The 26079-nt window shown below is 28.8% G+C and overlaps 1 protein-coding gene across 2 annotated transcripts in view; it reads right to left on the bottom strand.

Moving 5' to 3' along the window:
* Positions 1 to 25270, bottom strand: part of LOC107450259 (aldehyde dehydrogenase, dimeric NADP-preferring) — a 46503-nt gene extending 21233 nt beyond the window's left edge. Inside the window, exons 1-5 of one of the 2 annotated variants that reach the window (XM_087159745.1) lie at positions 25112 to 25270; positions 7686 to 7738; positions 7188 to 7331; positions 2317 to 2412; positions 56 to 277 (exon numbers count right to left, since the gene is read on the bottom strand). In XM_087159745.1, coding sequence (XP_087015871.1) covers positions 56 to 277; positions 2317 to 2412; positions 7188 to 7331; positions 7686 to 7709 — 486 coding nt within the window. In that variant the 5' untranslated portion in view covers positions 7710 to 7738; positions 25112 to 25270. Of the gene's footprint in view, positions 1 to 55; positions 278 to 2316; positions 2413 to 7187; positions 7332 to 7685; positions 7739 to 8569; positions 9274 to 25111 lie in introns of those variants that run through there. The other variant, XM_087159741.1, reaches the window with a different exon arrangement.
* Between the last annotated feature and the right edge of the window lie 809 nt (positions 25271 to 26079).

Genomic DNA, 26079 nt, shown 5'->3' on the forward strand with positions numbered 1-26079 from the left:
TATTCCATTAATAAATCTAAATGCATTGCTAAGAAAAATATACAATTAAACTTACATTATCTAAATATTTTGGTATGAGAGTTTCTAGAATTTCAGCCGTTTTGGGTGCCAATTCAGATGGTTTTAGGATAACACAATTTCCAGCAGTGATGGCACCAATCATAGGACTTAATGATAGTTGAATGGGGTAGTTCCAAGCACCAAGAACTAACACAACACCAAATGGCTCAGGTTGCACAAAAGTTTCATCCAAAAGAGTGATAAGATTTTTATCTGTCTGTAAATATATAAATCATATTATAAATCATCTTTCTTGTTCTTTAAAGGTTTACATGGCAGATAAATTTGCATAAAATGCAAAAATCATTAAAAAAAATTCTTAATTCTACGTGCTTAATATTAGGAAGATAGAATTATAAATCTTTTAACTCTCATTTTAAAAGACTTAGTTGCAGACAGTGGTCAGAAAAACTACATCATTTTTTTTAGCTAACTACTACTATACTTTTTTTAAAATGTAGTGACTACAAACTACTTTGGAATTGCAGTAACTACTTCAATACTTTAAGGTGACGAACTTTGCTGGAGTGAGTAATTTACATCTATATTCAAAACGGTTTTGAATAAGAAATTGGCTAACATTAAGATTAAATATAAGGGTATAATTAAGAAATATTTATTCATGTTTACATGAGCTAGTTTGTTATTCCAAAACCTTTTTTTAAAAATTTGTTCATTTAAATTTTAACTTATTGCCTTTTTCGACAGATAATATTTAATTTAATTAATTTTTTAATTAATATTAATTTTTTTGGTTAATGCTCTTTTATTTCCTTTAAGAAATTAAGGACATCAAAAATCAATTCGATTCTTTTAAAGAAGATTTGAACCCATCAAATTTGAAAAATTAGTTGTATTATAATTATGAAAGCTAAAAAATGAAACACATTATAAAATTGTTTTATAAAGGTTTCAGCAAAAGGCAAATTCAATGATAAATAAAATATTGTTAAATCATAAAGTACAAGGTTTAAAATCAAATAAAATTCAAGCTTAAAAAAAAGTCAATTAAAAATTTTTTTTTAAATTACATAAAAAAATTTATTAATTTTATTTTTCAAAATATCAATTATTTCAAACATTTTTAATTTATAAAATATTTTCAATAAAACAGAGTAAGACATCAAAATGTTTATTTGTTCATAAATAGGATAATGAATATAAAAATAAATATTACTTAGTTTATAAGTAAGTTATTATTATTTTAATATAATTTAAGTTAAAAAAGGTAGCATTGATAATACAAAACTCCTTTCACACAAAAAAACTGGTTTCAACGCTGTTTTAGAAAATGTTGGAGCATTGCAGAATTCTAACAGAGTTGATAAAATATTCATTTACAAGTCACAACTCTGAACACCCTTTTTATCCATAATTAGAGTGGCTGTCGTTAATTGCTGCCCTTTTTTTGGTAAAATTTTAGTTATTTATAGTTCCTGTTTTTATTATTAAATGCTTTCTATTGACCAATTGTAATATTGAAATATTATGATAGTTAAGTGTTTCTTGAACAGAAACATCAAAATTTATTGTATTGGTACAGAAAATAAATAATATGTTGACAGAGAAGGAAAAATTATTTTTTCATTTCTAATAAGAAAGATATATTTATCTTTCTTCAATTGTACAAGAGTGTGAATGTTTAGTCTCTCTATCTAATGAATGTCTATATGCTTATTTACGTTTTACTTTAATCTTCACCTTATTTTATTGCAGCACTATCCATTTATAAAATATATATTCAAAATTTTAAATCAATCGAAAATAAGACAAGATCACTTCAAAATACATTTTCAGAAGTAAGCACATAGAAGTTGACAAGTACCTCCAACCATATAAGAGAATAGCATTGTAAAAAGGAAATTGCCTTGCTTATCTGCATAGAAAGCAGTTTGTAATAGCTCGAGCAATCAAAGTTGGTTTCATACTATTGCGTACGTGTAAATGATGAAAACCGGTTTGAAACTGGTTGTGGACGCTACAAAAACTTTCAATAATAAAAATTGCTCAGATATGCTTTCAAAAGCAGTAATATTTGTTGCTTATTTTGAGCACTCAGATTTTGAGGAAATAAAAATATACATATTGCTATTATAAAAGGAAAATATTTTTATTAATATACTTCCTAAAAACTGTGAAATTCTCTTAATTTTACTTAAAGCAAAAATATTGTACATCCAAAACAAAACATATATATGTTATAATTAAAATAAAAATTGGCATTATACTTCGAACGAATTAAGTAAGCAAACTTACAGGTAAAGGTTTCACCCATTTCTTTATGTTGTGTTGCATACATCTAATGTCATTTAACAAAAATTCAACTTCATATATAATGGCTTCTTGACGAGGCTGTTGAATAGAGAATATTATTTATATTAAAACTAATAGTAAAAATGGATATCACTAACAATTTAATGTCATAATATAGATATTATTTTTCAATGATTTTAGCAGTCAGAACTTAACAGATTTAAGACTAAACTCAGGGGTGTGACAGCCTATAAAGGGCTAAGGTCAACTGTACACATTCCAGTTTTTTTTACCTTTGGCTAGAAGGTGCTGGAGAAGATATTTTGTAATGGTGATTATCTGAACCCCCAGTGCTTAGTCCCCAAGCATGTTTGGTACTAATTTTATTGACCCATTGAAGGAATGAAAGGCTGAGTCAACCTTGCCTGGTCCAAAGACAGAGCTCCAAACTTATGCCATGGGTGCTTGAGGCACTACCCTCAGACAATGGGTCTCAAAAATCATTGATGTAAATCAATTGTGATTTAAAAAAAAAAAAAATCATTGCTTTAAACCAATAGATTTTTTTTAACTAAGTCATTAAGTTGAAAATATTTTTATAAATACATTCTTTAGAATTGCATTCTTGCTTAGGTCAAATTTCATTGATAATGAAGCCTGAATCAAATCATTGATAAATCACACTTATTTCATTCTAAAGAAAGTCAATTATTATATTTTTAAATTGTAAATTAGGGGTGTACAACCTGTGGCCCTTGGGCCATATGCGGCCTGTTGGCAGTGTAGCCCCGGGAACTTCTAAATGTAATAAAAACATTTCTTTTAATTTGGTTTTTGCTCAAACATTGTAAATTTTCTTTAATTAAAATATTTAATTCAAATTTATATTAATACAGTAGAAGTCCATTAGTCCGGCATCCAACAGTCCGGAATGCCCGATAGTCTGGCATCGCTCCAGAAAATTTAAATTTTTTTGTTTTTCTCCAAAAGTGTGTCTTTAAAGCAAATAAAAACGCTTGAGAGCCATTCGGAAGTTTTCGGGGTAGTTTGGGATCATCCGGAAGCGCTCGGTATTGTTGGGAAACAACAGGCGCAGTGCAGCTCCGTTAATCAATCACGAACCATCTTCGCCATTTTTTTGTGCGTTGTTGTTTTGTGTCCTTTCACATCGCAGTAAACGTAACTTTTGAAACTGTTTATAAAAAAAGTGATTTTCGTTCTAACTGTACAGTGACCATGTTTTCAAAACCTAAGCCTTCGAGTTCAAAAGGAGAGAAATAAAAACACGTAACACTGACTCTCAATCAGAATCTAGAAATCATGAAACGGCTAGAAAAAGGCAAGAATAGAAATGTTTTAATGAATGAGTTTAATATTGGCTCATCAACTATTTATAACATTAAAAAATAAAAAGATGAACTAATGAAGTTTGCTTCTCAATCGGTAACAACTGAAAAATTGGATTCTAGACAAACATTAAAAAAAAAAAAAAACTGGAACAGCTAGATAGTGTATTGTTCAAATGGTTTAGTGTAGTACGTTCTGAAGGAAAGCCTGTAACAGGGCCAATGATTGTTGAAAAGGCAAAGAAATTCAACCAAGATTTAGGAGTTGCTGAAAGTGAATGTAATTATTCTGATGGTTGGATCAGAAACTTTGAGTTTCGGCATGGAATTCGAATACTTGATGTAACTAGAGAAACACTTTCAGCAAATCAAAACTCTGCAAAAAAATACAAAGACGAGTTAGAGAAAATCGTGGCTGATAATGATTTAACACCTAAACAGATTTACAATGCTGATGAAACAGGGCTATTGTGGCGATGTTTACGAACATCTACACTAGCTGGGGGAGGAGAAAAAGCAGCCAAGGGTTTTAAAAAAAACAAGGACAGATTAACCGTTTTGCTATGTGCTAATGCATCTGGAAACCACCGAGTGACCCCTTTTGTGATAGGTAAATCTGCAAAACCCAGGGCTCTTAAGAATGTTACACACTTGTCTGTCCAATACGATGCTCAATCAAATGCGTGGATGACTGCCGCCCTTTTTAAAGACTGGTTTTTTCACCACTTTGTGTCTGAGGTCAAGGAATCCTTCAAAAGCCTTGGTCTACCAGAGGATACTAAAGCCATCCTTCTTTTGGACAGTTGCAAAGCCCACCTGCCAGTAGATGAGTTAGTTTCTGGAAATATTGTTGCTACTCTGCTCCCACCTAACGTAACATCTTTGATTCAACCCATGGACCAAGGGGTTATTCAAAATTTTAAAAGCTTTTATAGAAGGTCTTTTATTCAAGGCCTGTTAAATGCCGACTGTGACGTGACTGATTTTCAAAAAAAGTTTACAGTAAAAGATGCCGTCTATGCTATTACACTGTCTTGGAACCAGGTAAAAAATACAACACTCCAAAAATGCAGGAGAAAACTTTGGCCAGCTTCAAGCCCTGGATCTGACCTAACTCTACAGACTGATGAGGAAGAAAACCATCAAGACGCTCTGACCAAAGTTTTGGATGTCGTTAGAAGTGCTGACAATCCCTTGAAAACCCTGCCTGAAGATGAGGTATAGGAGTGGCTTCTAATCGACGAGAAGAGCCTGTTGAACAAGAACTAACCGATGAGGACATTATCAGCATTGTAGTGAACACTCAGCCTACTCAAAATCTTGAAGAAAGTGACTCAGATGCCGAAACGGAAGAAAAGGAAAAAATCAGCTGGGCAGAAGCTGCAGAATCACTATCTCTTTTGTTGAGGCTAGTACTAGCTACAGTGCTTCAGAAATTATTGATTTCCATATCATTAGAAATAAATTTTATACTAAAAGCCAAAAGTCAAGAAAACAAAGAGACATCGTGAGTTTTTTAAATCTAAGTGAAATATGTTTTACAGTATGTGTACATACATTATATGTTCTTATAATTACCGCCCGATAGACCGGAATTTTCAGTAGTCCAGCACCGAGCCGGTTTCGAACGTGCTGGATTATCGGACTTCTACTGTATATAAAATGTGTATACTTTTAAAATTTCATTCTGTAAGCTTTTTTTTGGTTAGAATTTATATCCCCTCCAATATTTTTTATTTATTATTTTTTTTTAATGGAGGGCACTTGGAACTATTGTCCATTGGTCACAGAAAGTGCCAGAACTGCTAACTCTCTTTTCGTTACACAGTGGGCACCCGTGTCGAAGCCACGGCGGTGGAGCAGCGTCGCCCACGTCACACTACCACATCCCGTTTATAGGGCGGGTCACATTCACACATAAATGAGAAAGGACATAGAACACAGATAGAGAGAAAGAAACATCCATGCCTTGCCCAGGATTCGAACCCAGAACCTTTCTGATGCAAGGACAGTTCCCTGCCCCCTACACAGGCCGGTCGGCATCCCCTCCAATATTTATGTATATATATATTTGATAAATTAATTATTGTGAAAAATGGAAAAAGATTTTTTTTTTAAATAAGAATTTGTTGTTTTTGTTTTAAATAAATTCAAATAATTAAAAGTATTTCATTTTCTGAAAATATGTTATTAAGTTTACTAATAAAAATATTTAGTGCTTACAACACTAATGTTTACATTAAAATTAGCATATTTGTTGCCAACATGACTAAATATGCCAGCGGCCCTTCGTTAATCTAACTGCTGAGCGAGCGGCCCCTCATTCAAAAAGGTTGTGCACCCCTAATGTAAATTATTATATTTTAAATTGTAAACTATTAGATTAAAAAACAGATAAAATTAGAGACCGTAAGTGGATAACAGTAACATTAAACTGTTAAATTATAATTTTCCATTAGCTGTAAATAAAATAATCTGCTAGCAATAAACATATTTCAACTATACACAGTTTTATGTTATGCTGTTAAAATATATTAAGTAGTTAGTGTTTAGCAATATCGAAAAAAGGCTTGTTCTGCTAAAAGAATTTCATTATTCTTAATGTATTTTTATCTAAACTAATTTACTCTTCATTGGATATCTAACTAACAAATTTCCTCCCTGTCTTTTATACTTTAGGATGCTTAATTTGAACAAATATAATTGTAATTTTATTTATTAAGTGATTCGTTTCGAGTAATTAAGCAATTTTAATTAGAAATATCTTTTATTTTAGACATAGTATTGTTTTTAAATAATATTCAGTACTTTTAATATATTTTCGAAGATGATTTTGCTGGTAAATATTAAAAAAAAATCTGATTTAACTTTAAAAAAATCATGAATTCTACCAACCCTGATTCTAACTAATTATTATTCATAATAAGCAATTGATTTTAACAAATAATAAATAGTTATGATTATTTAGATTAATTTTCTTAGATAAACAGTCTGTATATCAAATGGGTTTGTCATGAAATCAAGTAATATGATTCGCATTTGAATACTAGAAATATTTTAGGACAAAGGCAATTTTTTCTTTTAGTCAAATAAAGGTAAATGATCAACAAAATAAAAGCTGTTACTTTTCAGAAATATACAAGAATGATTAATTAAATTTCATGTATTGAAAATGACACATCCTTGTCTTGGGTACAAACATAATATATTCATTAACAAATAATGTAATTCAACACACAAATTAACCTGGTTAAGAAATGTCTAATTAAAATGAACTAAAACTCTTTACATACAACTAAACATATTGACAAATTATTGAGTTGAAATTGCAAGCAAAAGAATTGAATATGATGAAATATATTTTTTAATAAGACAATGAACACCATAATTTTAAAGTTCAAAAAAAAAAAAAAATTAAATAAATTAAAAAAAAATCCAAGGTTAGAAAAAATCAATTTTTGTATTGGTACCTAAAATTTTGTAAAAATACAAACTCAGAGGAAGTGGAATATATAAATGATTTAAAACCTTTCCCAAGTCATGTGCAAGAGCAGCTGCAATCGGCTTTTCATTTTCTTCTAACATTCTGTACATGTTTTTCAACTGTTGAATACGAAAAGCAACATTTTTAGTAACTCCGCCTTTAAATGCATTTCGTGCCCGCGTTAAAACCTGAAAGATAAAATAGATTAAACAAAAATTTGTTAAAAAACTTTCTTTGTTAATAGAAGATTTAGTAAATGAGGAGTACGAATGTATTAATAAAGCAGAATGTGATTATTAAACCAAAAACATGAAGGAAAATAAGCACATCACATTTGGAAATTATTATAAAAATTTATAAAAAAAAAAATATTTATAATTAAAATATTTATAATTAAAAATATTATAATTAAAAATTTCTACAATTTTCAATAAATAAAAACACTACATTCTACAATTCAAATTTATAAGTAGTTCATAGCATTTTTCAATCAATATAATCAAAATTATATAAGAATATTATGCTCAAACATGTAAGCTTACCTTTATATATTCAGCACTGGCCATTTTACTTTAATACTGGAGGACCAACTGATCTGGAAAAGAAATAAATAAAATAGTGAATAAAAGGTAACAAATTAGTAGTTGAATTCATGAAGAATACAAAATATTTTTATACAAGGTGCTCAGACAAATGTTGCATCCTATTAATTTTTTACCAAATTTCAACATCACATTAGAGATTACAAATTATGTAACTTATGTAAAAATAAAATAGTAATATACACCAATGCAATTTTTTATTAGAACGTAAACAGTATTTTAGTTTGAAAATATTTTTCTGGTTTAAGCATTAACATAAAATAACATAACATAAGCATTAACATAAAATAATATTAATGCTTGAACAAACAAATAAAAAATTTTAAAAAATTAATTATTTTAATCATTAAGAAATATAAAATTAATCACAAGTTAGCAATTTACTCATTAAATTAATTAATAAGTCTAAATTAAATAAAATCAATTAAACACAAAGAATTATCTATTAGAGTTGTTTTTTTTTGTTCAAGGAATTAAAAAGTTAACATAGAATACTTTTTAAAACTTTGAATTACGAAATAATAGAGACAAAATTCTTTCAAAAATGAATTACAAATACACTAGAACTTAATATTAAATGCACAATAATAAAACTTCCTAGGTTTTTTATTTATTTATATAAATTTATGAATGATAGAGCAATAAAAAAATTAAAAAACGCATGATATAAATTGATAACTTTCAAAGCAAAATGAAAATAAACAAAGGTTGGTAAATATATACATGAAAAACAGATGGGATGAGTTTAGTTTCTTACAGATATCTTTATATTAACTACATTTATAAAATTACGAATGTCAGTAAATATGTAAATGTATACGTACATTAGAATTATGTATTTTACACCGCAATCTAACAACGTTACTCAGCAGAATGGAACAGTTACTTCCGCTTCTAAACAATTTTAATCTAATCTAATTCATTATTTAAATGAAGGCAATCAATAAGCAAATTTTAAGGAACATAGTTCACATTTCATCCCACCCCTCTTCTGTCTGATAGTTTAATCAGTTATTGATGATTGATAATGAAAGAACGTCCGGTGCAATCACATGACAGTCGAAGTCAGTTTTATGTTATCTTAAATCGTAATGAACAGAATGAATGGACTGAGTTCAAATAGTTGCGTGAAAATAATAATAATGTGTATTTTGCGAACGATAAACTGAAAACAGTTCTGACAGTTGGAAAAAAAGTGTATTACCGAACTCTTAATAGATAGCCTCAAAGCAAGGCGAAAGCAGCAAAAAACTTCCAAGTTCAAGGTTTCCTCTGAAAATTAAAAGTGAACTTGGAATCTTCAAATAAATTCCAAAAACAATCGATAATCCAAATTTACTGTTTTGTTTCTTTACGCGAAAAAAAAACCCAATCTAAATTTTTGCAGTTATTTTTTTTGAAAAATTGAAATATGATTGATGTATTAAACGCTTGCTAATTATTTTTTTTATGAAAGTAATGACATAAATAAAATTGTTGGAAAGAAGTAAATTGTAAATAAGCACAATCTACTACTTACAGTCTCAATGTGATTTATTTTACTTATTCCCACAGAAGCAGTAGTTTTGAAATTAGAAAAAATTGTGATACAAAGAACGGTGATTTATAAAATGTTTTCCACTTATAAGTTTTGCTTCATTCCTGCTTCCCTAATAGATTTAAATATTGTATTTTACTAACCTATCATCAGGTGATAAAAAAAAAAATCTGTTTTAAGTTGTGATAGTTATAACGACGTAAATAGACCGAAAATTTGTTAACATTTTTAGCAGTATAACGTTCTTCTTAGCAATTACTATAAAGAAAATGAGATTTTTTTTTTCTTTTTTTTTTAAATACTAAGTTAGTAAGGACTTATTCTACGCTCAAAAAAATCAAACTATACAGCAATGTTTGAAAGGGGGGGGGGGGAAGGAAAAAATATAAAGTTATTCGTTTATAAAAATGAAATTTGAAGGGGAAAAAAAAATACAATTATATCAGTATTTTAAATAAAAATTTGAGGTGATAAATGATTAATTTTTAAAATGTCACCAACAGAAAAAGAAAATGTATTTAAAGGGTCCCTCAAAGTGCTAAATCACATTGCTTATTTTCTGAAAACAAATAACTTAAGAGAGATTTATATATACTTATTTATTAAAAGCAAAAAAAAATTTCAGGTTAAAAATTTTTTTATGGTTAAATTTGCAATATTAGAACATAATCTTAATGAATTTAGAAGCCTTATAATTCTATTCGAGAACGGGGGGGAAAATGACGAAACATTCAGAAGTGGATGAAACGATTTTATCAATTTATTCAGGAGTGCGTAAGAGCATGAACTTTTTACGTTTGTTTATTTACGATATCTCACCGGCTACTTTGCGATAATTTTAGTTTTGGTTGGATTTTTACGAATCTTATTTTTATATACAAAACATTTTTTTGATGTTTGATTCCTAACTGACAACTCTGGTAAACATAATTTGAATTTGACTTCAAATTATAAAGGAAAATAACTATGAAAATAATTACAATATGCACAGAAAGAATGTTTTCAATTTTGTGGAGACGTCAGTAAAACTTAACGACATTCATTATTTTTTTAAAAATACAATCGCATTTTACTAAAATTAAGATACAAAATATAGCTTTTAGATTGTAGGAGAACACATTAAATTATACAATTACTTTTAATATCTAAAGATCTGAAAGTTGTCCACGAGAGGACTTACTGTTGCATTTTCTTTGAGAAAATGACATGTAAATAGGAAAAGGAAATTTTTTGAAATGGAAAAATAAAACAGGGAATGGTTAATTTTAGTAGGGATTTTTTAAAAAAATAAATAAGTAAAATAAAACAGTAATAATAATGAAAACTAATTTAAAATAAATTTTTGAATTAAATTTCCAATAAATTTCTTAATTTAAAACTTTAAATTTTAGTTGTGAAATTATTCTATAACCTTTTTTAACATTTTCTATTGTCTATATATTTATTTCTTTTACATGGCATAAAAAACGCGAGTATTATTCTCGGCAACACTACAGTTATCTATTATAATTTATTTCGTAAGATTATCTTAAGCGACAGTTTAAGTAATGTTAAATAATTGGTTATACGTTTAGCATTTGTTTAGATTCATTTTGTAAGGTTGTCTATATTTAAGTAGTGCTAAACAACTAAATATACACTAAGTATTTGTTTAGATTTATTTTGTTAGGTTAGGTTGTCTGGTGTAATAATTTAAGTTATGTCAAATAAATAGTTAGACGTTGAGTATTTAGTTTTATTCATTTTGTTAGGTAGTTTTAAGTGATCGTTTAAGTAGTGTTGAATAGTTAGTCATGCGTAAATCAGTATTTATGTAGAATAATTTTGTATATTTATAGAAATAAAAGCTTAGTTTTGAAATAATTACCTAGATTTATATTTGATCCTTTCTAAATTGGCTGCAGCAATTTTAAACATAAACGGTGCTATGGTACAGTGTACTGGTAACGATTGGGTAATTGCAGCTCGAGAAGGTGACGATCACTGATACACAGGCTCGTGATCTATGACCTCGGCATCAGCTGATCGCTTATAAACAAGATGGCCTTGTTAAAGTCGATCTAAGTTTCTACACGTTGTTAGAACGTTAATTAACGTGTATTTAATTAAATACAAAGCCGTATCACTCGTCGAATTTGTTAAAATATTATTCTTTCTCGTCTGCATCTTTTATCTAACTTACATTTATTATTTATTTATGTATTTTATTATAACCATGATATACTTTTGCTTTTTATGTCTGTCAACCTCCATACATAATTAGTTTGTTTATGTTCTACATGGCTTCGTGCCTTAAGTAAGAAATATATAATGAACGAACTGAAATCTTTGTGAAAGAATGAGTCACTTTGATTGCTTGATCAATTGATACTTGCGAGCTTGACTTACTCGAAATAGAATAGGAAGAACATTTGCTAACGTAAGTAAATTCACCATTTCAAGAACCAATCAGAATCGAGATACTCAAACTATGTCACTCACAGGTATCCCATTATTCGTGACGGAGCTTTCCTTTTACGAGCAATAGCATACGATACTCAAGTTATGGCACGTGAGGAAGTAGTACAGCACGTTATGGAGCATCGGTGTGAATTTTGTAACCTATCACATGACAGAGATGGAAATAAATTTTATATATTCCTGCAGCCTACTTTGCTGAAATGTTCCAAATTCATTCTTACGATAGTTTGTGTGATTAAATGGATGTCAGAGAGATTTTAAAATATCATTCAAGTTCAATACATAGAGAACTTAGACAGTATCGCGAGTATCTCTTGAAATATGATGTCTTATGATGAGCAAAATAATTTATAATTGTAATATCCCCCCCTTTTCTTTTTATTAAAATTTCTATTTTAAATTTATTGTATTATCTTTCTTTGTCGCTTGGACAGGATTTTCCTCTTGGCGACGAATATATATTCTTTGTATTTATGTGTTCGTTTTTGTTCCCAATAAAGTTATATTTGTGTCAAAAAAATTAACAAAAATGAAAAAAAAGAATTAAAATTGAAATCAAAGTACTTTCGAGCAATTCGTAATAAAATTGCTTAAAGATTGTTTAGTTAATAAAAAGCTTAATGAAATAAGGCGCTTTTTTTGTTATAAATTTGCTGCAATTTGTAAGACTATCATTTGTGTAGTACATGCTTATTTATTGTACTTAAATTTAAAAAAAAAAATTCCCCGTGTGTTCTATGCCACAATTCTAAAGAAAAAAATTGTTTACGAAGTAATTCAGCTTATCAATTAAACACAAATGTAACTAATGTTGGTTGGCTAGAAATACCAATAAAATTTTAAAAGCACGTATATTAAAATTTGGGTTAAATTATGCATCAATACAAAATCACTTCTACTTGATGTCTGGTTGCTTCATGCGATATCATGATGCACCCACACATTAAGTCACTTGCAAACCAAGAGTTTCAAAAAATTCATAACATGACTGTTTATCATTAACACCTAACAATTTTGAAAAACTAAAATTAAAAAAAATTCAAAGTTCTTTCAACTATAGGAAGCACATTATAGTATGCTTTTGAGTTACGTGTCGCGGTGTTTAAAATTATTATTATTTAAAATAATTATTATGTTATACATTATTATGTCGAAAAATAAATATTTAAGCATACATTTTGCTTCCACTAAGAACAATCATCCAGTAAAATTGAAAAAAAAAAAAAAAAAAACGGTACCTATGTCTTTACTTGAAAGAATACCTTAAAACTTGTCTTAAAGTAACAATTGCATTTTGAAAAAAATAAATAAATAAAATAAATATTTGAAAAACACAATTAGCAGATTAATTTTCTTAGAGCATTAAAATTCCTATATTTATTATTAGGAGCAATTTGGTATACATGTATTATTAAATATTTGCAGCCAATAGTACAGTAAAAACTCGATATAACGAGTGCAGCATTATACACGAAAATTGTATGTTTATAACGAACTAAAAATTCCCAAACTTCTGCTATTGCGACATTTTTTTTCATTTTTTTTTTGTGGGGAATAAATTTGATGGAATGTGAGGAATGCTGTACAACAATGATGTAAAAAAGGAAGACTTCTTTACTGATTTCTGGTATCAGTAGAGATAAGTGAAAAAAGTAGTTCACTTTATTTTCTGCCTGCAATATTAATCTCTTATATTTATAAATTGAACATGTGTGCATGTACGTCATAGGCGGTGCGGTGGGTGTATGTTTCTTTCAATAATTTGAAACACACGAAAACTCTCAATATTTCAGACAAATAAATAAAAAATTTCGCAACTTATCATCTATTTAAATTCTTTAAAGTTCAAAATAAAAGAAAGAGTTTAAAATTATAATTTTTTCTTCAGGTTTTTAGTACATTTAAGAATTTTTTCTTCTTCTTATATGTGAAATTCAGAAAACTATTTTGACTGCTTAATTTAATTTCATTCCCCTCTAAAATTGGAACCTTGCGATGCTGATGCGTGTGTGTGACCACTAGCCCCTTTGTCTTCCTTCTAACAAAAGAAAAATTCTTCTGCTATTTTTGGGTAGCCTACAGCACGTTTCAAAAATCTACCATACTTACACAGAAATTTCCCATAACTTAAAAATTAAAAAGGGGTAATAAATTTACGTTAAGTGTAATGAACGTTTATTTATTTTAAGACATCATTTTAATTTTTAGAGGTCCGGTGGGCAAAGTTTATATCAAAGTTATAGACAGATTTTATTTTAAAGAGTAATATTAAGAGGTGATTGCAATTGTATCGATCATCATCATTTTTTAAAATTTTTAAGGTCCGTGTCAAAAAATACAAAATTAAAAATGACCTCAAATAAAACTCTAAGAACTTCGAATTAAATAATTAAGAAAACTCTACTATTACGTTTAATAAAAGGGAAGATTTATTAACTCAACAACAAAATCACAACATCGCCATTCCAAAGAAATCTGATTTGAGCCTGGATTAAAAATAGTGTCATTTTGAAATGATGTGATGTTGAAACCTAGAGTAACGGTTTCTGCGCTTCTGCAGAGCGCTTTTACGTGTCCTTGAACTTTAAGAATAGAGAAATGGTCTCCCTTGAACTTCCGCAATTGGCCATTTCACCAAAATGTGGATCAATGTCAGCATTTATCTCTATAATCACCTTTATAAAAATGTTATCTTTTAAAACGGTTAATTTTAGCTCTATAACGATGAATTTGATTTCCTAAAAAATGGCTCTAATGAATAAAGAATTTCTTATATGAATAGATAAGTTGGCAAAATAAATTAATGATATTTTTTATTTGCTAAAAAAAGATATATTAATAAATATAGACTTCGATGGAAACATTTCATTTTTTATTTTATTTTACAACGGTCGTGGAACAGCCAGCTCAATATTGAGCTTACAACTACCGATGTTCATCGCCGTAACTTTGTAATTTTAAACCCAATCCAGAAGACAAGGAAACTGTTGAACCAAGCAGTGGCGTACGCAGAATTTTTTCAAGGGGGTGTTCATAATTTTCTGAAACTACTAAGAGAAATTCGAGTCTGTAATAAAGCACTATTATTTCCCTAATTTAGACAGCTAGATAATTTTGACTTTTTATTTAAACAACATTGTTTAGTTAAATTTTGATTTGATTTTTTAAGTTTAAGAGCATAATGTAATATTTTCTGAAAAAAGTCCAATGTCATAAGGGTGGGAAGTAACACTTTGAGGGCGGCTTTCATATTCATCAGATTTTGTTATGCTAGAAACGTTTTCTTCAACGGAAGTATCACATTTCTGTACAACGGAAAAACTTACATTGGTATTAGATGCTGTCACCTCACTAAGTTCAGGTCGTGATTTTTTCTCAAAGTAATTAAAAATTGTTAAATTCTTGCTTTTTGACATCCTAAAGATCCAAGAACAGCAAATATATATATATCACGTGATTTTGGTTTCAAAAGTACAACCCTATTATAGTAAATGTTTTTTCGGTATTCCGAGAAATATCATGAGAAAAAAAAGTAGGCATAAGGCACATAAAAATATATAGTCTTAAAAAATAATAGCTCGCATAATTTTTACTAAAATTTTTATTTTTGCCATTTTGTCTGAGCTCAAGGGGGGTGTTTAAACTCCTAAACCCCTCCCTTGCGTACGCCACTGGAACCAAGCATTGGCAGTGATTTGCCTTCGTGGAGGACTTTTCGATGAAACTAACCCGCATTTGCGTTACATGAAGAGGAAAAACCAGAAAAACATATCACGGTTAGCCTGACGGCAAGGAAACTCTAACCCATGATCCGTCAACTAATGAGGATATTTTACATCAGCCCTGTGGTTGGTGAGAGCCGGGTGTGGAATTCGTATCTATCTGCCATTGGTGGGATCTGAACCTGGCTCAACTCAGTGGGAGGTGAGCGCTCTATACCTTGAGTCTTCATTAACGCGAATTCAAGGAGAACGGCGTGGAAAAATGTTCCAGTAAAGGCCAAGGCTCACTGCAGGCTGTAGTGCCAATGATAATGATCATTTTATTCGGAACACCTTAATAACTTTTGATTTAGTGATCGTATTATATCGTACTAACAGGCAATCTTTACAATTTAAGGGTAATGGCCTCAAATATGCTATTTAATTCGTGTAAATGATATTTCGTAAGTAATCAGACACTTAAATACAATTTTCCTGAATAAACATGAAGTTTTCGAAATGTTTTCATTTTTACTCCTCAAAATAGGGTATAGGAAGTGGCAATCTGGAAATTATGGTTACTGATAAATTGACTTTTTATTGATGAATTTTGCCAAACCTATGAAACATTTTATGCCAATAAGAAAAGCTTTAGCACACAAATGTTGTCCAAAACTGAATTTTTTTTTTGAAAATTGATTATTAATTCATTTAATAACGGTTGAAAATTTTTTAGCAGTTAGGTGTACAAGTTTTTAATATATTTTAAACTCCGTAATTTTAAATGGTAAAGTACAAAATTCGAGAAAAATCGGATCTAACACTTTCAGAGAAATGAAATATTTTAAAAAGTCGAATTTTTTAATTGTTATTTATCAAGAACCGATTCCGTTAGAATTTTTATTTTGTTACTGAAACATTTTTAAATGAAGCAAAATTTTGTATACCTTACAATTCAAAAATTTATTGATAATTTTAGAATTGATGTAACAAAGTAATAAAATGTAACAAAGAAAATTTAAAAAAAAGTATTTTTCACATTGAAACTGTCATTGAAGTTTTACAATTGTGTTTACAAATGTTAAGATTCTCTTAAATAGTTATGTTAAATTACGCAAACAATTGGAACTAACATTAGGTTAATGTAATTTTATGATAACTTGTATGCGAGAGATAATTGAGAAATGTACAAAAAAACGTATAAACGCAAAAACGTACTTTTTCTGAATAAGCATACCTCTTTTCTCGACGCATTTGGATTTTCAATATTTGAAATAAGGAGGGAAACTGCAATTTGGGAAATATGGTCCACAAACTTTAGTCAAGAGAGCGGTCAATAGTTTTGACCTATTAATGTTAATTTTACAATTTGCGTATTCCGCTACATCACGTGAAATTTTTAAGAGAATCAAAATTTTTTAGTATATGATATCAAATTGGTTGATCCAAAGATAATTCCACGCAAAAAATAATTTTTCAATAATTATTCACTATTTATTTAATTTTATTTATTTAATTTTATTTATTTAATTTTATTTATTTAATTTTACTTATTTAATTTTATTTATTTAATTTTACTTATTTAATTTTATTTACTTATTATTATTTATTTTTAATTAGTATTTATTTATAATTAAATATTCAATTACAACCGAAAAGTTTTTGAATTCTGAGGCATACAAATTTTTATTTAAATTTAAAGAATGTAATTTTATATAGCTATAAACACAAAATTTTAACGATATCGATCGAATAGTGCCAGAGAAATCGAGTTTTAAATATAAGACTTAACTTTAAAACTTCTATTCTGCCGCTCCGGAGAAAACAACAACATTTAGTTAGAAACAATAACATTTAGTTTAAAACAATAACACTGAAATATGGCAATAGCTATTTCTATGTCCTAAAGGTTAAATAATATCTAAGTCGATCGTAAAGGTTTGTGCAATCCTATTTTTTAAGTAAAAAATTAGAGTAATTACAAGTTTGCTTATTATTGAGAGATAGATACTACAAAAAATATTTTTCCTTCAAGCATATTTTTAAGTTATTCCTTTTACAAGTTTTATTAAGTTATTCCTTTTAAGTTATTCCTTTTTCGTCTTTTAAGGAGATCATCATGTTGTACTTAAATGTAATAAAACGAAAAATACTGTTTATTCAACTGTTTAGCTGAAGAAATATTGACAAAAAGAATCAATAATATAAAAATTACCTATCAAATCAATCTGAGTCAATGTATGTGATAAAATTTTATTATTGATTATTTTAAAAATTTATTATAAAATTTTAGTTAAGCGCATTGTGATGGTAGCCGCCTTAAATTTAGAAAACACTACTTAAGTTAACAACAGAACAACACAAATCAAAGAAAAACAAAATAATTTGAGTATGAATATAGTAACTTAAATTTCAGAAATATTTCGCAATTTAACTTCTATTTTAACGAAATTGTTTTTAATCACTTTTTAAACCCTTGCGGACTTCTCTCTATTCTGAACCCACTACAGCAACTTCTTAAAAAGGAATACTATTTTCTTCATTATTCTGCATATTTAGATCTGATCAATGAAAATCAATTAAAATATCGAATTTTCGACTTCGTACAGCTATCTATAACTTTAAAACTACGAAAGAGTTAGCCAATTAATAGCTTGTTAGTCAGGGGCTCCACTCCTTGCTCGCTACGAACTTTTTTTTTAATATTTTGGACAGAACTTGAAGAAAATGCTCTTTTTCATTGTTTAATTCTTACGCTAATCTCTAAATAGGTTCATGCGTACCAAAACCACATGGTAAATCGCTTAGTCTTCCTTTTCTCTCTCTGTAACTCTGAATAATCTTCACTAGTTACATCTTTTAAAATATAGTTATAACAGAGTTTCATTTTTACTTTGTATTTATCTAATAGATGAAATGGAAAAGGGGGTCAGCAGCCACCACATTTCTTTAGGACAAGGGCAAAAGCTTTATATCAATCAAAATTGCAATAAAAAATCAGATGACTATCATAGTAGGGTCCCTGTATGCATACTCCTCAATTCAAATAATCGCCATGGTTGTATATATATAACAAAATTGCTTTTAAATATTTAAAAAAATATTTTATTTCAATAGTTTTTCTTTTTCTCTTTCTATTAATTTTTATTATGTTTATTAATCTATTATCTTTATGGTTATTAATCTTCATTATGTTATATTTATTATTTTCATTAATTTTGAACTTATTATATGGGTTCTATATACTCAGTGCCGGATTATTCCTTAGGCCAGACTAGGCCATGGCCTGGGCCCCCCAATGATTAGGGGCCCCCTTAAAATGGATTTTTTGAAAATAAGTTTTAAAAAATTAAGATGTTCTCCGTGAAATTAATTTTGATAACATTAATGATGAGTTTATTGATCACAAGAGCGGAAAAAAAAGATTTTTGAGTACCAATTTTATAGTAGCGTTGATTTTGTAAAATGTTAATAAATTTCAATTTTTTTTCAAAATGTTATGATTATTTTTTAGTTCTAATTTAGCAAAATAAAGTAGAATTAATTTATTATTGCTTATTTTTATTTCAAATGTGCTTTCTTAAATGAAAAATATACATAAATACTTTTATATTTGAATAAATAAAAAATATACGAGAAAAAAAAATTAATCTAAGGGCCACAAAAATTTGAATGGTCTAGGGCCCCGCTGCGCTTAATCCGCACTGTATATACTTGCAGCTTATGCGCAGTTAATGAAACTTGTTCTTATTTTTCTTAATTTTCTTTGATACTCTCTAGTTATTTTTAATCTTTTTTGTCTTTATATATATATATATATATATATATATATATATATATAAGTTCAAAATGAGGAATAAAACAAAGAAAAATTAAAGACATATGAAAAAAAGGGGGTGGGAAATAATAAGTAAAAAAATAACAAACAACATATTATTTAAAAAAAAAAAAAATTATGAAATTTTAATTAAAAAACCGGAAAAAAAGCCGGAAAAAAAAGATATAATCTTTTCTGCAGCCCATATATATATAAATACAAGAAAACACGAAGAAAGTTAAGAGAAACAATAAGTTTCATTTATTGCGCTTAAGCTGCAAGTAAACAGAACTCATTACATAAGTTCAAAATGTAGAATAAAACAAAGAAAAATTATAGAAAAATGAAAAAAAAAAGGGGGGGGGGAATAATAAGTAAAAAAAATAACAAACAACAGTTTAAAAAAAAAGGATGAAATTTTATTTAAGAAACCGGAAAAAAAAGATATAATCTTTTCATCAGCCTACACGATTATATCCGCAAAAAAGAGTGCTTTCTGATATTGTATCTATAAAGCCAAAGGGGCCGTTCAAAAAGTACGTACATCCCGAAGGGGGGGAGGGGATTTGCTATTATGTACGGTTTTGTATGATGGGGAGGGGGGGAGGTATTATACTAAGTACGTACTTTATAAACATACACCAAATTTAAATTTGACTTTATCCTACACCCTCCTTAAGTAAATATTTAATTTTATTTGAAACATAATTATTTTAATTTTTATGAAAAAGGGGGGTAGACTAATAAAATGTACGTACTCTAAGGGGGGGGGAGTAAGACCTTATGTACGGTAATGTACGAAGGGGGGGGAGGGGTTTAAAATTTCTCCATTTTTGTGTACGTACTTTTTGAACGGCCCCAAAGCAAAATATATTAATACAATAGTGTGAGGAGCACTCTACATTTTGAACTTATATATATATATATATATATATGTGTGTTTTGCAATTGAAAATATTTTATAGCAATTAGATGTTACATTCACGCGTCAATAAAAGACCAGACATAATTAAAATCAGACAGTGAGCTTTTCTCCACTAAAACCGCACATTTCGTATGCCTGTTTCCTTAAACAAAACTGTCATTGACGAGTAGAAGATAAAAATCTTCAAATAGCTTTTATTTTATAGAATTGTTTTTTCTTCCTTCCCATTATATTGTTGTTCACCTTGTAGAAATCGAGTAGCTCTTCTCCATAGCATAACTTCTAAATCCGCCATTCTGCTTTCCTTTTAAACAGAGCAGGAAAAAAAAATGAAGTTGCCAAGGTTACTAACTAACGACTTACAAACCAGATGTATTAATAAGCATGAGAATAGAGATAGTATTAATGCCGCATTTTTTTCCGCTTGACAGAAACGTTGCTGGTGTTTTAATCACAGGGAAAGATCGTTTACTCGTGTATTAGCTGCAAATGAAGCTATTGAAGGAAATTAAATGTATAAGTTGTTTCTGATATTTTTTATCAGTTTAATTTCAATTATTCATTTCATTTTGACTAATTAATTTATTCCTATTACACTGGGGGACAATTTTTTTTCCTCGGTTGCATGAGATTTTTTAAAAAAAGATCATAGAAACTTTTTTGTATGACTGATTTCAAATCTGCAATCGGTTTTTCTTTCCAAGCTCCAGTTTTTATTAAATGGTATTTTTAGTCTATTTTTTGTTGAAATGTGCAAGCTTAAAAACATTATATAAAACTGGGGGTGGCATAAAAGTTGTGATTTACTTCTAGGGGAGTAACAGTACATCATCGGAATTAAAATCGCATTGACTCTCATGCCTGGAAATGTCGTTATATGCCGCTAGGAGTGTTATGAATGAATTTATGTGCATCTGTATAGTTCATAAATGGAAAGTGCTCCTAGTCGCAAACGAGGATATTTCCGGGCATGTTGTCCTATGCAATTTTAATGCTGGAAATACACCCTAACTACCCTAGTAATTTTGTCGCAACATCTACGCGCCCTCGTGTTAGATACAGTTTGTCTACGGTAAGAACTCCAACCCCCCCCCCCAATGTCTGAGGCCGCCTGCTGCTATGGAAACAATAATAGTGCATTTCAGTGAGACCGAAGAAACAATAGACCGAAGAAAAAGATTCCATTTCTCTCGCCAACTCTTAGCCAAAACCTGTTCTACGCAATAACCCCACACCACTACTTCACCGCCGTGGGTCCAGACGAATGGCTAGGGGAGTTCGTACTTTAGACAAACTACATATCGTTTTTAAACTTGTGCATTTCGACAAAAGGTAAAAAAAAAAAAGATTTTAAAAAATCTGTAGCTTTTGGAGTATAACGAATTTCGGATTGAAAATCCCCACACCCAAAATAATATTTCATTTTACAACCGTAGTTGAACAGCTGACTCAATCTTGGGTTTACTACTACTAATGTTCAACTCCGTAGTCTTGTAACTTTGAACCCAATCCAGAAGACAAGATAACTCCAGGATCAACTATTGAGAGAAATTTTTCTTCGTGGAAAACTCTTTGATGGAACTAACCCGCATTTGCGTTACATGGAGAGGAAAACCACGAGGAAAACCACGCATGGTTAGCCTGACGGTAAGGGGTTTCTAACCCATGATCCGTCTACCACTGAGGATATTTTACGTCAGTACTGTGGCCTATGCGAGCCGCGTGTGGAATTCGTATAGACCAGCCAGCGCTGGGATTCGAACCCGGTTAACCTCATTGGAAGGTGAATAGTCTATCCCCTGAGCCAACATGGCTCCCACACCAGAATTAGGCAATATCCAGTGCTTGCCTAAATGCAACAAAAAATTTGTTTCCCTGTGATATTTTAAGTAATTTATACTTTTGTAAACTAAACATCCCCAACAATGTTTTGGGGGACATACATAAATATAACTGCTACTCCTGTCATATATATAAAGGTTAAGTTACAAAGTTATGCTTTATTAGACATCTTAAATTGTTCTAAGAATATAAATTGCTATTATAATTTTGGAGAAAGAGATTCGAAATATTATAATAATTTATAGAGCACGTGTTTTACGAGAGTACTTAGAGAATATTCTATGATTTAACAAAACTATCGTTACAGTTAGTTATTCAAAGTTTTAATATAAATTTGTTTCCTTTTAAGTAATCAATCTATTTTTCGAATTTATTATCAGTATCAATTTGAATAATTTTTTATATTTAGATGTCTTCCAACAATTATTTATGAAATAAATATCTCATGGTCAAGAAATACTGCAGTAAATAAACGGAAAGATACAAATACGTGATTTATAAGCAAGCCCCTATTATTATGGTTATAGCAAGTTTAGAGAAAGCGGTTCGAAATTTATTGATTATTTATAGAGAAAGAGCTTTTAGAGCCTACTTTTTAATCATATTGTAAGCATGATATTATGATTGTAAGAGCTTTGAGTTTAATTTATGATTTAATAAAATTTCTATGGATGTTAATATAAATTAATAATTTATTTCCTTTTGATTATTTAATATATTTTTACTACTTTATTAGTTATAGTATTTCGAATATTAATCTATTAATAAATGTCACTCGGAAAGGCTTTGGGGGAATAACTTATAAAATTATGCCCATTTCAGTAAAACATTATTATTCTTTAATATAATGCTAATAATTCTTTATTAATATTATATTTATGAAAATTTATGAAATAACTTCTACTCGACCCAGACATAATAAACAAACTGTAAGACAGGAAGATTTGATTTCCAAATGCATCCTGTGATTTTGCATACATGTGATGATAAAAAGAATAAACTTTAATTATTAATCCGTTTATTTTTCCTATTTTGAAAACCTTGGTAAAATTGCAAATTCCATAATTGCATAAAAAATGCTAAATATTTAATTACAAATAAAATATACTTCTGTATACTTAATCTATATACTAAGTTTCGAGTTAATTGAAATGTATAGAATATAACTGTGTAATTACTTCATTTTAATTTCTATACGTAATAATAACAAATTTATATAAAGAGAGTTATAATTTGCTTTTCGCTTGCATTATTGATTTACTTTAATGAAATTGCTTAAACTTGTTGGGATAATTTAAATGTTTTGGTTCAATCGATATCAAGCAACTAGATAGAACTGTTAAAAATCTTGATAAAAAACGATAATATTATTATATAGTTTATTTAAAATATTATTTTTATATTTAATTTGATATTATTTTTTAGTCATGAATTCATCTGTTTTATGATACAAGTATAAAGCTATACGAAACTAATAGTGAAACACAATAGAGGGTTAAGCCATATTAAAAGGCGGGCTTTTCATGAATTAATATATTACTTATCAATTGTATTTTTTTAACTAAAATATTATCTGCATGTCTAGTTAGTTTTTAATTTTTAATTTATTATTTAATTACAGTTTTCAAAATTATGAGAATTAGTCATGAAATATAAAAACATAAGCAATAAAAACATAAGCAATAAAAAAGATATAATATATGCTTTTTATGGAAACCAATGATGGTTTAACTAAAATATTGCTTTTATGACTTCTATAGTTATTATATTTTCAGTTATGCTTAATTGCATTCGTTTCCCTGGACAAGATTAAGTTATGAGAATAAATATGAAGCATAATAAATATTGCAACAATTTCACACGGTGTTTTTATATGTAGTAATTGTATTCTTTTAAAACATAGTAACTTTTCTTTTTGAATATATATCGGGCTACTGAAGAGGGGGTGCCATCCCCTCAGCAGAGGATCAAAATTGCGATGGCATGTCTTCGGATCATCCTCAGGGATGTTTCCCAGACCGTCGCCAATAGCCCATTGTGCAACTCTAGTGCCACGTAAATGAACTACAACAACAACAACTACTTGAATATATTTCTCCACGTTAAAAAATCGCAAAGACAGCGGGTGTCTTGTGTTCTCCTTAATGCTGCGTTTTGTTTCACCTCACAAAGACTATAAGACTTATAAACGTGAATTACTAAGATGTATAGCAAAAAGTACAATAAATAAACTGCAATAAACAAATGAACATTCGGTAGTTAGTTTGAGAATCAAACTTTTTAAGAAAAAATACCATGCGGGTCGCTCTACAGGCAGCAGGAATGCAACGATATTTATTCAACTATATAATTTTTGCGACGATTCTTTATTAATCCAACTATTCTTTGTTAATTTATCTATATTTATATACATTTTTAATTCAAAAACTAAAATATTATACACTATATTAATCTGAAGTAAAACATTTTACCTTAATTATTGTGCAAAGCTTCATTATCCAAATTATTTAGGAGGAAATGAAACAATCTCACAAAGATTTCAAATGTACTTATATTCTTGCTAAGACGTTATAATTTTTTCGTTTAAATATATTTATTAAAAAAAAATACTCGTTATTTTTTGAATACAAAAATTAAGAAAAATAATAACTTAAAAATCACTTTATTCTGAAGTAATCCAAGATAATTACGATTTTTAGTTACGAGAAATTAAAACCAATTTTCCTCAGTGTTTATAACACGTTCATTTTAATATATTTAATAAAAAGCTATAATATATTTATGACACATTTACGCTAAAATCTGGAAAAATACTATTGCGATTCCAATTAATCTAAAATAAAAAAATTCCATCTTAAAAACCATTGCGCAAAGTTTCTTAATCCAAACTATGTTTACGACTTCTTGGTTAAGGAAATGTAGGAACTTCTTACAGTATTTACAAATGGATTTGTATTGTTACTTAAACATTGTAACCCGTTCTTTGAACTATATATATTAAAAAAAAAAAATATTCTATATTCTTCATGCACTTATAACAAAAATTAAGAAAAGTAATAATTCGAAATAAAAAAATTTTTTTACCTTGAAAACAGTTGCGCAAAGCTTCTAAATCCCAAAATATTTGTGATTGTTAGTAAGAGGAACGTTGCTTCAGCATCTCCTTACAGAAACATCAAACAATAAACAAGGCACTCAAGCGAAGTGCGATGTTATCGAGGAAATTCACCTGGTCGAAAAACCGGCGTGCAATCTCATTTTCATTGGTTTGTTTCATAATTCACGTCATTTCCGGAATCACAATCACGATTTCAGGTGTATTGTATTTTTAGTTCGTGTTTTGGTTTACCCTTCATAAATATTACATTTTATTTATTTTTATACTTGCGCCTGAAGATATGTTCCGTTATATATATATATATATATATATATATATATATATATATATATATATATATATATATATATATATATATATATATATATATATATATATATATATATATATATATATATATATATATATATATATATATATATATATATATATATATATATATATATATATGTAATGTTATGTCTTTAAAGGCTAGATAATTGAAGAGACTTAGGCGGTTTCTGTTAAAAAGGCATTTTATTTCGTTAGATGGAGTATTGCAAACATTATGCGTGGGATATTTACATCAGGTTTCCCCCTTTGCAGGGATTGTTTGGATTTGGCCCAGCTTTATCTAGCCATTGAAAATATGAAAAAGACACGCAATTTTGCCTGTCCTGAGCTTTTAAAGTGAGATTCTGAGAGGGCGTGGTTGCAAGGATCTTCTTATCTCAATGAAACGTCATTCAATTTATAAAATTTAAAGGTTTTTATTCGCTAAAGGTATCTCGCCACTCTGACGGTGGGAACTTTCTGGGACTATCTTCATCGACGAATTATTGCCCATTAACTTCAGAAAATAATCTTTTATCTGGCCTTATCTGGTTCATCTTGACTTTTTACGGCTCTTTGTGAGAGACCGACTTCTACATCTTAAACTTGATAAGAAACATAT

This window comes from Parasteatoda tepidariorum, chromosome 1 (genome assembly GCF_982258835.1).
Source record: "Parasteatoda tepidariorum strain Cologne lab strain chromosome 1, Ptep-v5.0, whole genome shotgun sequence".
NCBI lineage: Eukaryota > Metazoa > Arthropoda > Arachnida > Araneae > Theridiidae > Parasteatoda > Parasteatoda tepidariorum.